Source organism: Balaenoptera musculus, chromosome 2, assembly GCF_009873245.2.
Source record: "Balaenoptera musculus isolate JJ_BM4_2016_0621 chromosome 2, mBalMus1.pri.v3, whole genome shotgun sequence".
Classification (NCBI taxonomy): domain Eukaryota; kingdom Metazoa; phylum Chordata; class Mammalia; order Artiodactyla; family Balaenopteridae; genus Balaenoptera; species Balaenoptera musculus.
In genome coordinates, this window is record NC_045786.1 from 126,697,252 (window position 1) to 126,713,723 (window position 16,472).

Sequence of the window (16,472 nt, forward strand, 5' to 3'; positions counted from 1 at the left end):
CAAATAATGGAATAAATTTTATTCCACAGTGGTGGTGTTTCACTTTAAATTTAGATTCAAAGGAATAAATGTTACTTAATACATTTATTCTTATCAGAAGGAAATCATCTCCACAGTTTGACTTGTACCAAGTAAAATAAAGTTTTAGTTTGTAGAGTTGAACATGAATCCTTTTGAGGGCTGGCATGTGCCCAGCTGTGCACGGTGGAAGGTGGCATTCAGAAAGGCTGGTTGCTGGGGGAATGGGGTATTGTTGAGGCATGAGGGAGAAAGAATCATCGAATCCAGGGGGACAAAGAAGAAAGCGGATGGCAATCGTCTTCGATATGAAACAATAATCCAATGACAACAGAATAATCATGGGCAAAAGCACTTGCTCCTTTCATTAAAAAAGCAAGTCATGAGTGCATGTAGGCAGTGAAGAATAACTGGTATACGTAACAGGCATCAGCCTGCTGTAAAAATCAGATGTGAACCAACCAGCTTGTGGGGAACAGTAAGCATGTTCTAAATGGATTGTAGCTTTCCCATGACGTTTAAATTGAATGCTGGAGCTAAAATTTTTTACGTGATTTAAATCTGTACATGCTATAGACATTTCTTTTAAGCAATTCGCTCCCTAAATTATAAGCATTCATTAAAGGTAACCCTTTCAATAAGTTACATATGTAATTCTGATTCTCAAACCATAATCTGGAAAACAATTGTAATTTACAGCAAATGAAAGCTGAATACTCGTCACATACACAGTAATAGTATTGAAAAAATAGCAGTCAACTGAGTAAACTGAGTAAAATTTGGGGGGCTGGAAAGGAAGGAACATCTTAGCCTATCAAATTTTAATTTATTCCCAAAGTCATCAAGAACTGTGTCTCTCTTTTTTTTATATATATATATTCTTGGCTCTGAAACTATGCATTTATTTTATTGTATTTAAAATTTTATTTATTTATTTAATTTTTAAATTTTTGGCTGTGTTGGGTCTTCGTTTCTGTGCGAGGGCTTTCTCTAGTTGCGGCGAGCGGGGGCCACTCTTCATCGCGGTGCGCGGGCCTCTCACTATCACGGCCTCTCTTGTTGCGGAGCACAGGCTCCAGACGCGCAGGCTCAGTAGTTGTGGTTCACGGGCCCAGTTGCTCCGCGGCATGTGGGATCTTCCCAGACCAGGGCTCGAATCCGTGCCCCCTGCATTGGCAGGCAGACTCTCAACCACTGCGCCACCAGGGAAGCCCCAAGAACTGTGTCTCTTAATATAAGGATCTATGGACAGGTATTAAGTCACTGTCTCAAATGCAAGGTCTTATACACGCCTGTATAAGGCGTGCATTTGTAATTGCTTCAGCAATGACTTCTACAAATGTTAAGTTTTGGTGTTCATGGCAATTGCTTTTGAGCTCTCACAGAACTCTCCTGGAAAACATCATTGAAGAGCTCTCTATGTCCCGAGCAGGGTAATATTGGTAGGGAGGGGGCGGCTGTCTTCATACAGGCTCTGATTTAAAGCAGAAAGAAAGCTTTGCTCTGATGAAGAAGTGAGGGGCAGAGGCAAGCTTGGGGCTGCACACTTTATGCCAGCAAAAGCAAAGAAGGGACCAACTGATAAACTCCACTGCTTTGGAAAACAGAAGGAAGTGTACAACTGTTAGGTTGTTAGGGAATAAAAAGTTTTAACATGGGCCTGCACGCCAACTAAAGGCAAAGAAATCAGTGTGAGATGCTCTGGAAGCCAGGCTTACATTTAAAAAGCCATTTCTGCCTTGACATAGGTTAAATATTAACTCAGAAAGCCAATCTACTGGAGGCCAGAGCTCAGGTTATTTCTGTGAGGCAAACCTCAAAACATAAGAACAGTAAACAGTGAAGAAGGTCATTATTTTAGCATCTCATGCAATTTCTGGCTTCTCCCCTTCAGCTATAGTAGAGAGCTCACAAGCTCTCAAATGTCAGCTGATCTGTTGGTCACTGTGCAAATTATAGCTGTCAGGGGATCACGGTTGAAAAACATTTAAGTATCTAAGTAGAGGAGAAGCATTATTATGGGATAGGAAGGAAGGAAAGAAGGAAGAAAAAAAGAAAATGTGACCTGTTTGCTACCGTTAGATAAGATATAATGATTGCAAGGTGCTTTGGGAACCTATAGAATTAAAAAAACTCAACAATAATGACTGCATCCACAAAGAAATAGGTATCTTTCTTTGCACAGCAGCAGAGAATTAGGAGCTCAGTGTGGAAGATGGGAACCAGTTGGAAAAAGGGGTTGTGTCTTTGGCCTGTTGGGGAAACGTAACCACCTTGAGAAGGGGTATATTTGAAGTTGGCCTGTATGGGTGTTCGTATGTATTAGAAGAGAAAGATCAGGAAAAAAATACATACGAAATTTCCCACAAAACATAAAAATAAAAGAGACAGACAACCCCTCCCCACCCGCCCGCCCCACAGTTACATCTTAACCCGCGGGGCGTGCTTTCTGCCTCCGGTGCTGCCAATACCTGGATCTGCTGGACCATGTTGCGCAGCTGCACCAGGAACTCCTTGGCTTCCTTGGCCCTGTCCGACAGCCCGTTCAGCGCCTGGGAGAGCTGGCTCTGCAGAGACAAAGAAGGAAACCATGGAGCTCTCATCACAGGAGGCAGCCGCAAGGCCACACAGGGTGGCTTTCATCCAAGACCCAGGAGCCCTCGCCCTCCTCAGATTCCTCTTGTCTGAGCTGGGCCACTGAGCCAACATCTGTACTCGAGGATGCTGGTAATAACAGCATCCCGACTCCTTCCAGAGGCCCCTGAGGACTGTCCCTTCTGAGAAGGTGAAAACTTCTGGCCATCGCAGTCAAAGGCCCTTCCCAGCTGATATCTGCCTGGAAGTTCCTCGTCTCATTAATTACTTAATTAATTCAGCAATAATTTATTTAATTTTAAATTAAAAAAAAACAGTGAGTCAGGTGATCTGATACTTATCAATATTATTTAGCTCCATGTGCTACTGATCTGGGATTAGGGCAGAAAGAATGAAGAGAGTTAAGAACAGGATGAGGGAGGAAAGGGTGAGAGCTCGTGTGATGCTCTGGGGTCACTTAAACGTAACGACAGATACAGAGGGCAGGATGATGTTCTTCCTCATCAGCGTCTTCGTCCTTCTCTCAAGTGCAGCTCTGTTGCCCCAGCTCCTCGCCACACTAGCCTCCTAAAGCAAGGTGCACTCTCTTCTGACTTTCCACACCGCCCCGTCCACATACGGATGCAGTTCTGCTGGGGGGGCCAGGTGTCCAGGTAAGTACTTGCTGCTGGGGGGTGGCACTTGGTCTCTGGGAGGATGGACTGAATTCGTTACCGGTTTCCTGAGCCTAAATAATAGTGGTTCTGAAACATCCTGCACAGGGGCTCCCAATCTCTGTTGCTGATTGACGAGACCTAAGTGGAAGTTGGCTGGGGGCTGGAGGGGTCTGAGAAAGATTCTGCTTTTCTGCTAACATGGGACCACTGTGGCTGGTGCAAGCTTTTCCCTTTTGCTGCTGACTTTATGGCAGATGCCTTGTGACTCTCAAGAAGAGAAGGCCAACGTGGTAAGGGAGGACAGTGAAAGGAGAAAGTGCCTGGGTTCCAATGGCATCTTTGAGCATCTGAACCAACACTTGAAGTCTCCTACCACCAAACTTCTGGTTACGGTGGGGGGAAAATTACCTCTGAGTTTAATCCCTGTACTGGAGTTTACCGTTACTTGCAGCCATTACCACTGTACTTGGTACAAAATTCCTGCTCCTGGCAGACTGGGCAAGTCCTTCCATCCCTCCTATAAATTACAGAGACACGCTGCCTTTCCCCACAACACCTCCTTTGAACACTAAAGCCCTTTCTCCTCCTTTCCAACACAGTGCCTCATCCACTCTGTCCTTTCAGTTAAAGGGCAGAATCTTAAAATTATATCTCTTGGTCCTATGGTTGTTTTTCACTTATATTTGCATTATTAAATACCCAGTCAGGCACTGAATCTCTTTTTTTAAAATTATTATTCATTTTAATTAATTAATTAATTAATTTATTTATGGCTGTGTTGGGTCTTCGTTTCTGTGCGAGGGCTTTCTCTAGTTGTGGCAAGCGGGGGCCACTCTTCATCGCGGTGCGCGGGCCTCTCACTATCGCGGCCTCTCTTGTTGCGGGGCACAGGCTCCAGACACGCAGGCTCAGTAGTTGTGGCTCACAGGCCTAGTTGCTCCGTGGCATGTGGGATCTTCCCGGACCAGGGCTCGAACCCGTGTCTCCTGCATTAGCAGGCAGATTCTCAACCACTGCGCCACCAGGGAAGCCCCCCTGAATCTCTTTAAAAGTGTGCACGCCACAGGCTTGGTGCGAGCACTGTCGGGGGGCAGGAAGAGCACAGGCTTTGGAAGGGTTCAGATTCTGGCTCTGTCCCTTCCTAAGCGTGACCTTGAGAAAGTGACCTCTGCCTGAGTTACTCCAATGGAAAAAGTGGGAATAATGATATTTTGTAGTTGGATTATTGTGAAGGCTTAAGGCATTCATCAGCGTGAAGGCTCCTGCTAATAAAGGATAGTGGTTAGGGGGACTATTCCAAATTCATAAATGCTGCCAGTTACCGGCTGTTCATATCTTACACATAGTTTTACCTCATCCATAAATGAGAAGAACACTACGATTCTTGGGTGCTGTGGGCATCGCATGAGATACTGTGTCTAAAGTCCAGAACCCTGCTGGCACATGGTGCATGCTAATAAATGTCGGCTGTTATTAACTCTTACTCCCCTCTTCCTTCCTGCCCACAAACACCTGCGAACTGACTGGAGTGGGATTCACAGGCAGGTTCCTGGCACAGGATCTTTTGGAGGATACCCTTCATCACTTGTACTTTGATCAAGGTACTCAAACTTTGGGAGTCTAAACCGATGCAGCCCAGGAAGAAAAAGTAAAAAGTGAGCCTACAGTTGCTGAAAGGACTACTCAATGATTTATTACTGGGTCCCAGCTGCACTATAACTTGGGGTAAAAGTTTTCTCAAGAACTTTTTCAGGAGCCCAAGGGATGAAGAAGGTAAAGAGAGTCTTATTTGGAAGAGTGAGCAATAGAATGGGAATCATATTCTAAAGGAAAAAGTTTGTCTTGTGACTTTAGAACTCATATTCTCTCTCCTTCTAAATGAGTCAGAGTTTGCTGGGCTACCACAGTTTTCTTCCCCCTTTTATTGTAACCCATGCCTAGTAACCACATTTGGAGGTTTGAGTAGAGAAGTCAAATTCATTCAGCTGCACAGAACTGGAGCTACCTGATTTCTTACAGTCCAGCCTTGCAACTAAATGTGTGTGTATAATGTAAGTCAGACCTGACACCCAATAAGAATTGTTGACCAGGTGCTGCTATATACTTAGAAGAAAATTATACTATAGTAGAAAAAGAGTGCTGGCCTCAACCACTCCCTGGATTTTATACGGTAAAGCAGTACATAAACTGCAAAACTCAATTTATTTGCAGATTTCCTCCCTTTGTGTCTATGTTCAGGCCTTCTACCTGGCTAATGATTGTTCTGGTATTTGATAAACAACTGCATTATAAGATAAAGATCTAGAAACCTTTCTCTTAAGATTTGCCACCTTGTGGAAACAGAGCAGGAGACAATGAAAAATCCTGGAAACGATCTATCACTAGACAATGCTCTTCTTGTAAGGATTTATATGTGCATTGTTTTTATAGGACAGTCTTTCGATTACATTTATAAGCCACATCTGATGTAGAAGAACATTATTTTTGATTGATTTTATTTCCCAGAAGCATTTAAATTCCTGCCCTATGCTAACAGAGATGTTCTGTATTCAGGACCACAGAGCAGCCCTGTAAATTTATACCAGAACACTGAAGATGAAAATATTTAGTATGTGTTTTCATTTCGGCATCTTTGGCTGTACCTGTAGCCATTAGAAGCTGTTTATAATGCCTAAGCAATGACATCCTGATTTCTTGGATATTTGTTTTCCAATTTACTTTTGAAAAGATGTCATGATCAGAAAGTGAATGGGAGTGGGAAAATGATGTAGCCAAAGTAGCACTGACACATTTCCAGTCCAGAGCTCAGAGAATGCTCGGAATAACCAAGATTGCCCAGAAAGATGGCACGTTGTTTGGAGCTTGAAGGAGAGAAACAAAGAACTCCACTTCCTCCCTTCTTTCTCCCGGGCTTTTTCCCCTCCAGCTTCTACCCTGGCTGGCTCCCCTAGCCTCCCAAAGGAGTGTATGCAGAGCTCAGTCTGGAAGCCCCTGTGGAGGATGTTTCAGAACCACTATTATTTAGGCTCAGGAAACCAGTAACGAATTCAGTGCATCCTCCCAGAGACCAAGCTTTCCCAGACAGAAGGTCGCGTCTTCTTTCCTTTCCCTGCCATGAACATTATTCTTCTGTCATTTCCCCCCCTCAATTTACTACAAATACTGGATGGAGACAAATCGGAACAAATGAAAGGAAGCTTCCTGGCTGTCTGGGATCTGAAGTTATAAGCACGAGATGGGTCAAAAACGGTCAACCAAGAATTGGTACAAAATAGGTGAGGCGGCAAATATGCAAAGGCACCTTGATGGCCCCGAAAACGACTTTGCTGCCACCCTGGGCAGCTCTGACATAGTGCACCCCACTTGGGACTGTGGCCCACGCCACCTCTTTGCCAGATACCGAGGTCACCACAAAACACAGGAGAAAAGTGAGGATCGATGCAATGCGATTCAGAAGGAACCACCCCCCCCACCCCCCCCACCCCCCGCCTCCCGGGAGAATAACAACTTTTCTTGAAGAAATACTGAATTTTGAGTCTCACTACATTACTGACATTATATAATTAAAAAGTAAAAACAAGAAATTCAAACGGTGTCAACATATTGGTCATTTCTTATGAGCCACGAACTCTGATGGGTGCTTTTATCAGGTGTCCTATTTAACCCCAATCACCTCCCTGACATTTTGCAGAGGCTCAAAGGTGTGGATACTCCTGAGTTAAGGTTTTACCACTCACTGGTTCATGGAAGAGCCAGAACACAAACCCTAGTCTGATTCCAAAGCTGTGCTCTTTGCTCCAGCCTCCTGAGAAGAGAGTTCTTTCCTCACCCACAGAGGAAGAAACAAAAACAACCCGTGAGAGCACGTAAAACTAAAGAATGTGAGTTGAGGAGGGGATTATGATTATTAGGGAATTTGATTATGCTTAACAGTCAGCTTACATGTAAACCACAGCAAGACTGGTTACCCTATGACATGGTCAACTTTTTTCCTTCTTGAAGCTTTTTTAGTGACTTTAAAAAGGACCCCTGTCAAAGAGAAGGGTCTCATGGGAGAGGGCCAGAAGCTTTAGTTTGGGGTCCAGTACTGGCTTTATCACCTAGTGACCTGAGATCTCGGGCAGGGACTGGGCTGAGTGTGGAATGAGATCAAGGAAGAGAAGAGTGAGTAGAACCCGGGGAGCCTCCAAGCTGAGCTACCCAAGGGGCCTGATTCTCCTTCCAGTTAGAACGTCAGTTCCTGCCTGTATCTTTCCTCCCTCCACGAAGGGCTCTTTCCTCTGGTCTCTCTGTTGGTGGGAGATCCCGGATCTATCCCAGCCCCAGCTCACGGTAGTTAGATGGGTGGGAGGCCTCAGAGGCTGGCCTGCTTGGAGCTGCCACCTTGTCTCTTATCTAACAGCAGGGCTGGGGCAGTGAACAGGCTGCAATCTACAAACTGAGTAGCTGAGCCTAGGAATGGAAACACACAGTCCAGGGGCAAGTGCGTGTGTGTGTGTGTGACTGTGAATGTGAGAACATGTGTGTGCGAGGCTGTGTATGTGAGTGTGTATGCATATGTGTGTGCGAGGCAGTGTATGTGAGTGTGTATGCATATGTGTGTGCGAAAGCCTACGTGTGATTGTATGTAAATGTGAGTGTGAGTGTATATGTGAGTGTGAATGTGAGTATAGAGTGTGTGAGAGTATGTGACTGTGTGTGTATGAGCTATCTCATCAGTGGTGTATGGGGAGGCTCTTGGCTTTGGATGAGGCTTGTATCACAGGGGTCTTAAGGGTAGGGCACTGGTCCACTAAGCTGCTGCTTATTGCTAATTGGTTGTGACAAAGAGTCTCTCCTTGACCAAACTCTATCTAGCCAGGCTCCTCTGAGCCCTCCTGTTTACTTTATAGGCCTCAATTTTGGCCTACAAAGACTTGAACAAACACTAACATAGTTTCTAATAGCTCAAGACTGCATCCCTAGGATGACCCTAGTCTCCCTTAAAGTGTCTGTCTGTCTATGTTTTCCTCTATGAGTTTTATAGTATCTGGCCTTACATTTAGGTCTTTAATCCATTTTGAGTTTATTTTTGTATATGGTGTTAGATAATGTTCTAATTTCACCCTTTTACATGTATCTGTCTAGTTTTCCCAGCACCACATATTGAAGAGACTGTCTTTTCTCCACTGTATACTCTTGCCTCCTTTGCAGGTGGATGTGGGTTTCAATCCTAGCCTTTTACTAGCTGTGTGGCCCTGGACATATCACCTAACCACAGTGCATTCTGTGGTGCTCTGCCCAGGTTCCCTTTCAAGGCTGCTGCATCCTTCTTCCAGCTGGGACTATCTGCTGTTGATAAATTACACTAGGAATTGCTCTTGGCCATAGCAAACTGGGTTGCTCAAGGCTATGCCCCCTTCCAGGGGTGTCCCATGGATAGGGACCGGCTGGGACCCCCTTACCTTGTTTTGAGAATAACCCTGAAGGGTCATCCCAGCTCCAGAACTCCCTGCAGGACTGGCTGAGTCTCCTGCAGGTCAACTCCTCCCTCTGCTCAATCCTGGCCTTCTCACTTCCTTGGAGGTGGATCTATGGAGACCACTGAGCAACTAACCATCCCTATTCAACTCTCTGAATCTGTGTCCAGGGGACCCTATCTAAAAAAACAATTTTCTAGGCTTCAGTTTCCTCATCTGCAACACGTGGATAATAACAGTACCTGTATCATAGTACTGTGGTGAGGATTATGTACTATATAAAGTTCTATACAATACATGGCTTACTGTAAGCATTTAATTAGTAGTATTGTTTTTACAATGAGAATTATGTTAAAATATACATACATAAATCATTAAAACACTTTGTCATACCACATGTCCCAATGTGGGGTTTGGTCAATTACAATTATCTAGACAGTTGGGTATATTGTAGTATTTACAATTGTTTGTTCCCTCCCCATCTTTGCCACAGGACTTGGAGGACCTCCTGTAGATGGAACATGTGTTCCTGCCCCATTGTCACCCTTGGCCATGTGATTTGCTTTAGCTTAAAGAGGCCTTGTGATTTTCTGTCAGCTCTTTTGCTCTTCCTCTTTGTCATACAGATCCAGGGGTGTATTGATAAACTGGCTCTCAAAAAACAAAAACAAGAAACAAACAAATTTTGATTTTCAGTGTTTGCCAATTCCCATGGTGTAAATACATAGTTAATTTTAGGCCACCAACAAGGCATCACTGAACAGAGTTGGGGAGAGATGTGCACCATCAACTCTTTTGAGCTGTGGGCTGGTATAAGTCAGGTCAGTATGCCACAGGGCATATCCCACATGGTGGCTGTGGCCCTTAGAAAGAAGACATGTATAATGGAACTTCAGACTACTTCCTATGACATAATATGAGCAAGAAATAAACCTTTGGTTTACAAGCCACTGAGATTTTGGGGGTTGTTTGTTACTGCAGCAAAACTGACTAATACAGATAGCAATTATAACTTTCTCTTCATGATTTATTAATTTAATCAACCTTCCATTTTTACCATAGACCAGGCACAGTGATTCATGCCAGGAAAACAATAATAAAGAAAGTAGACATAATCTCTTACCTCAAGGAACCATCATTTCATTGAAACTTCCACCATTCTGAGCTTAATAATGTCCCCTTTAAAAGTTCTCTCCCATAGGCTCTCTAATAAAGCAGAAGAAAGCTGGAATATTCTAACAACTAACAACAGAAATGTAGCTTCTCCACTTCTCAGGGAAAATGAGAAGTATCTGCTTTCCTAGTAAGACATAGCCAGTTCTGGCCAGAGTTTGATTCCAGAGGTTCTCTGCACAGCCTTTATCCACCAAACTTCAGATCTTTCTCTGTCTTAGACAGAAAACACTCAAAATGGAGATGCAAATCAACACTGAAGGTTTTTTCAGCAATGAAATAGAGGAGCCACTTTTTACCTCATCACAAAGCAAAATAACTGTTGCCTCACCCCAATGTTCATAGTTTCTTGGTGGAAATTGATTTTCCATGTCTCTATGGCTTTTGCTTAGAGTGCTGCAAGCTGTGAAAGAATTCATGCAGAAACTGTTGTGATTGAAGGCTTGAAACTTTAATAAAGTGGCAGGCACACAGGCTGTAAGGTCAACACCACTCTGCCCAAGGCAGAGCACGTCTTTCTGTGGATATTCTAAGCCACCACATGTGTGTTGTTAGGCAGTTACTAAGTATTTACAGCCGAGAATCAGAAATATGCCTTCCTTGGGCTAAGCCTTCGTGCAAATATTGGATTTTACATCCTGGAAATGGTCTACAGGATAGATCTCCTTTGTGTGTGTGTTTCCTTTTCTCCTAGGAGAATTCTAGGGCCCCAACCCGCAGGCTCTGAGTGATTTTCCAGAAAGCTATTTTCTCTGTGGATCCCCCTGGCTGCCTTCACATCTGCACTGGTCCATCATGTTCTTCCAGGTGGTATTACAGTATTCTGCTTTGTCTGCTACTGCCAGGGAATTGTTTTAAGACAAGCAAAACAGATTTAAGATCTATAAATTTTCAGTTCTTAATAGTATTTAAATACCTCAGATAGAAACTCTCAGTTCTAAAATAAGGACTTTTCACGAAATAGTTTAAAACATGATCTTAGAAATATACATGAAAAGGTAAAACATCACTGAACTATTTTTCATATAGAAATGCTTTGTGTTTTTTCAGAGACTCAAGTTTTCAGTGCTCAAAATGGGAATGACTTCTTACTCATCCCTTCAAGTTTCCAGTGAGGAGAATTGGCAAGAGCAAGACTTTTTATTTGTTTTAAGAAAAAACTTTCCCCACCTTATTTCAAAGGCAGAACATGCTCATTTCAGAAAAATCAGAGAATAAAGAGACTTAGAAGAAAAAAAGAAAATCCTCAATCTCACCAGAGACATACTACTAATAGCCTTGATAATGAACCCTTGATGTTTATCTTTTGAAATTTTGTATACACTTATAGTCAATTATATATGTCTCCATATAGTGTATATCAACAAAATTGGGATCATGTCATATACTTATTGATGTCTTGAAATCTGACCTTTTCATTTAATATGCTATAAATATTTTTCCATCTGACTAAGTACGCTGACTACCTATCTGACTATATAATAGCTATGTAACACTTTGATAACATTTACTACATGGCAGACACTTCTCACAAAGCTTTACACATATTAACTCATCTTTTTTCACAAAATAACCCAGCAAAGGTGGTGACTATTATTATTCATATTTTTTATAGGTGAGAGATTGAAGGCAAGGGAGGTTAAGTGGTCCAAAGTCATACAGTTGTTAAGAAGCAGAGCAGAGATTCAAACCTAGGAAGTCTGCGGCCAGAATCTGTGCTATTCACCAATAAACTGTAGGGTAACCCACTGTGCAGGTGCATCATAATTTATTTAAATAATCTCCTATTTTAGGATATTTAGTTTGTTTCCATCTTGTTGCAAAGAGCTAAAATGAAATTCATGTAGGAAATATTTGGACACATTCTTGATTATTCCCATTTCCAAAAATGAAATTGCTTGATCAGCAAACTTTCATAGTTAGAGGGTTTTAAAAATATTGTTATCAAAATGTCCCTCTAAATAATCATCTAATTTACACTCCTGCTGAAGGTAATATATAGGCAAGTATTATTGTCTGTATATCTCACTCTAAATATTATAATTTGTATCTATCTTTGTAATCTGATAGGCAAAGAATGGAACCTCATTTTTAAAATTTGCATTTTAAAATTACCAGCGTGGGTGGGTGGGTTTTTTTCAAAAGCTTCTTATTGATCTTTTCCTAGTTAAGGTATAAGTTCTCACTGGTATTATTTGTGAAGCCCTTAGAAGAGGTTCTCGTCCATGGGGTGCTACCTAAGTGTTTAATTACAGAAACTAGTTTCTTCCCACTGCTGATGACCAGACAAGGCTGGCCTCACCACACGTGTTTGCTTACCTTAGGGGTCAAAAACTGGAAAGAGATCTGGAAAATTCAGGTTGCCTGTTGGAGAGGAAGTGAAGTCATAGGTTGCTAGTTTTAGTAGATTATGGTCAGAAAGTCTGGTTCACAAAATCTCTACTCTTTTGAATTTATAATCATTATTTTGTGGACAGATACAAGTACACGATAGCTTCTGGTAAACATGTAACGGGCATAAGAGATGAATATACTCTCTTCTTACAGGACAGGATATGTATAATATAAAGATGATATGCATAATATAAACCTTTGTAACATATTTGTAAACATACTTGAACTTGTTAATTGGGTTATTAAGATACTTTATATTTTTGTTCATTATCTGTCTACTTGACTTATAATTTTCTAAACCAAATAGATATCAAATTTCCCACAAGGATCATGTTCTCCTTTATTTTTAGGAGTTTTTGCTTTCTGTATCTGTGGCTTTCTTCTTTGTTATATCTTCTTTATACCTTTTAACACTAGATCTTATCCTTCTATGTTTCACTTAGTTCTTTTGGCCTTGAATTCAATTTCATATGATACTACTATATATATACCCTCCTGTCTCTCTTGTAAAACTTTGCTCATCTTTCATTTTTTTTTTTTTTTTTAAACAATGGTTGAGCAGTGATGGGGGGCCTCTGTGTTTTTTTGTTTTTTAAATTTATTTATTTTTATTTATTTATGGCTGTGTTGGGTCTTTGTTTCTGTGCGAGGGCTTTCCCCAGTTGCGGCAAGCGGGGGCCACTCTTCATCGCGGTGCGCGGGCCTCTCACTATCGCGGCCTCTCTTGTTACGGAGCACAGGCTCCAGACACGCAGACTCAGTAATTGTGGCTCACGGGCCCAGTTGCTCCGCGGCATGTGGGATCTTCCCAGACCAGGGCTCGAACCGTGTACCCTGCATTGGCAGGCAGATTCTCAACCACTGCGCCACCAGGGAAGCCCTCATCTTTCATTTTAAAACTACATTTGTTTTTAACTCAATCTGATTTTTTTTCATTATCATAGGGAAACTTGGGCTATTTACACTTATTGTATTAATTGATATAGTTGACTGTATTCCATCAATATTGTTTATATTTCTCTTTGTTATAATCCATTTTTCCTTTTTAAAAAATGTGTGGCTTTATCAGATTTCTTTTAATATCTTAATCCCACTCACCAATTAATTTGGATGTTTTGCTATGCTTTCCCATTTGCAAGCTGCTACCTTCCCATCTTCATCCCATGTAAACCTACATTTGTCCATTAGTGAGTCAAAATTAACTAATAACTTTGATTCTCCTTTCCCACTAAAGTACCCCAAATGCTTCGCTTAATGTATCTCTCAGAAGATAAAAAATACCATTCTAAATAACCCTTGGATCAAACTGGAAATTGAAACTGAATTTATAATTTATCTAGATATTAATGAGGAGAAATAATTTGTGAAAATATATTACAGTTAAAAATATGATTATTTGGATGAGGTAGGAAACCCACATACTCTTTATAACGTTGTTCCTACTAGAAATACTGTTCTTAGATGGAACTTGGAAAACCAGCAATACTTTTTTCCCTTCTCCCTATCCTGCACCTCCTAGACCCAGAATAGAATCCTTCCCAACTCTAATATACTTTCAAAGGTAAATCACAATGGTGGCCAGATCATAAAAGAAAGCAGAGGCTTTTTTGCACTTAAGTGCTCACATCAGGATGGCTCTGGCAGACTCTTCTTATGTTCTGAACATTCAATAATTTCAGTGTCTTTTTTTCCAGTATTAAGTTATGAGTTGCATGGCAAGATACAGTGGTCTCTAACTCTTTTAAAAGTATTTTTCATAACATCAAAGAATAGCTCACAGCTAAGCAATCCTGTAACTGAGATTAAAGTCACAAGTTTCCTTTAAACTTTACTGGGAAACAAATACAAGAGGTGGCATACCATCTATTCTTCAGCTTTTGTGACACCTTGGGAGGAATAAAAGCCACATTTGTGGCATCTACACCATTAAGCAGCATTAATGAATGTTCACTCCAAGGGAGCACCTGTGCCTTGGTAGTGTCACTGAGAGCAGGGCTCAGCCACCATTATCAGGGTGACCAGGTTCAATCCCTGGGTGTCGATTCTATTTCTTGATGTAGTATGCAGAATAATGCCCCTCCCCCAAATGTCCACACCCTAATCCTTGGAACCTGTGTTATCTTACCTCACATGGCAAAAAGAACTCTGCAGATGTGATTAAGGTTATGGACCTTGGTTTGGGGAGATCATCCTGGATTATCTTGATGAGCCCATTCTAATCACATCAGTCCTTAAAAGTAGAGGACCTTCTGGGCTACAGTCAATGAAGGAGAGATGTGACAAGAGAAGAAGGATCAGGGAGAAGCCACATTGCAGGCTCTGAAGCTGGCCATGAGCCAACGGACACAGGTGGCCTCTAGAAAATGAAAAAGGCAAGGAAACAGATTCTCCCCAGAGTATCCAGAAGGGACTCAGCCCTGTGTGTTGGACTTTTAACCTACAGAACTATAAGATTAAAAAATCTGCATTGTTTTAAGTCATGAAGGGTTGTGGTAATAGAAACCTAACACACCTGAGAAGGCAGTCAGTTAGGAGCTGGATGCTTCCTCCCTTGGGCAATGGCCAGACTGCTTCATCTTATATATTGTAAATGTATTTAGAATATGCATCCTCTGTTCTCCCTTTGACATTGGACTAGCTTCCAAAGAAAAGTAGAACGACCACAAAGAATTTGGCCCAGTGAAATCTGTGGACACATTTCAAGGTTAAGGAACAATAATTGGCTATTCAGCTCTTTACATACACATGTGAAGTATCTGAGGCACCTGACCTCCTCATAAACTAGAAATTCTGTGAGATTGAGCTGTCTCAATAGCCCTGTGGCTAATCACCAAGAGTGAAGCTTCCCCATGAGGCTGGAGTCAGCTATTGAATTTCAGCTATTTTAAAATAGGGACTGGAAACCGATTTTTGGTCTCTTCAGAGCAAGTGGCTATTTGTTCAAGCCTAAACTGACGTGTGTTTTGGATACCAGTGTTCCTTTCCACTTGAACCTGTTATGACCATCAGTTTATATCTACCCTGAAATCTCAGCTCACTTGAAATTTTGCTTATCTTGGAAAAGCTACATTTTTCAAAGTCATGGGGTCATTGGGAGGCTGGGAAGTGTTAATCACAATATCTGAATTTTTATTCTGACCTCAGGATCCTCTTATAACATTGAGGCAGATATTAGCACAGCTTCTTTAAAAAGCTTCTTTAGAAAAAAGGGCACACACAGAGAGACCACTACACACCTACTAGACTGACAACACTGAGTGCTGGTGAGGATGGAGAGCCTCACACAGGCTAATGAGAGTTAAAATGGCAAAACCACTTGAGAAAATGGACGCTTTCTAGGAAAGTTAAATATACAGCTACCCTACATGACAGCATATGTCCATATGTCCATTTTATCTAAAGACTTAGATAAAATGTTCATAGCATTATTTATTTATAATAGCCCCAAGCTGGAAACTGCCCAGATGTCTATCAATAGTAACATGGATAAATAAATTCTGTATATTCATACAATAGAATACTGCTTAGCAATGAATACATTCAAGATAATGATATATGCGAAGCATAAATGAGTTTTAAAACATTGTGTTGATCAAAAGAAGTGAGACACAAAAATATATCTATTGTATTTATGTAAAGTTTAAGAACAGGCAGAACTAATCCATGATAATGGAAGTCAGGAAAATGGTGAAAGTGTTATGTGTAGGGATATGTTCTACATCTTGATCTGGGTGGTGGAAATATATATATAAATGTAAAAGTTTGTATATATATAAAAATTCATCGAGCTGTAAATTTAAGGTTTGTATATTTTACTGGAGATACTCTACGCTTTTTATTTTAAAATGAACATTTTTTTCCCAAGGATAAATACTCCTTGTATATAATTAATCTTTCTTTACTAAGACCCCATGCTGTGGGGTTAGTATTTTTTCAGATGACTTTGTCTTTCAGCTGAATCTCTGAATTTAAACAGATACCCACAAAACCCTCAAGGATCTTATAGTTGACTACTAGAAATATTTCACTCAATTTTCTGTACTACTTGATATTGGGAGCTGTTGCTGCCTTGGATGAAGACCATCATCTCTCAACCCTTCCTCCGACCATGTTGTCACTTCACTTCTGTTGCAGATACCCAGCAGCACCTGAAATCTGGCCACATGGCATCTGCTAA

The 16,472-nt window shown here is 41.4% G+C and overlaps 1 protein-coding gene across 10 annotated transcripts in view; it reads right to left on the reverse strand.

Annotated features, from left to right (window-relative positions):
* The window catches only part of TRIM9 (tripartite motif containing 9), a 104,241-nt gene that overhangs the window by 47,573 nt on the left and 40,196 nt on the right, over window positions 1-16,472 (reverse strand). For all 10 annotated transcript variants that reach the window (XM_036843874.1, XM_036843879.1, XM_036843875.1 and 7 more), the window contains exon 2: window positions 2,490-2,585. In XM_036843874.1, the coding sequence (XP_036699769.1) occupies window positions 2,490-2,585 (96 nt within the window). The remainder of the gene's footprint in view (window positions 1-2,489; window positions 2,586-16,472) is intronic.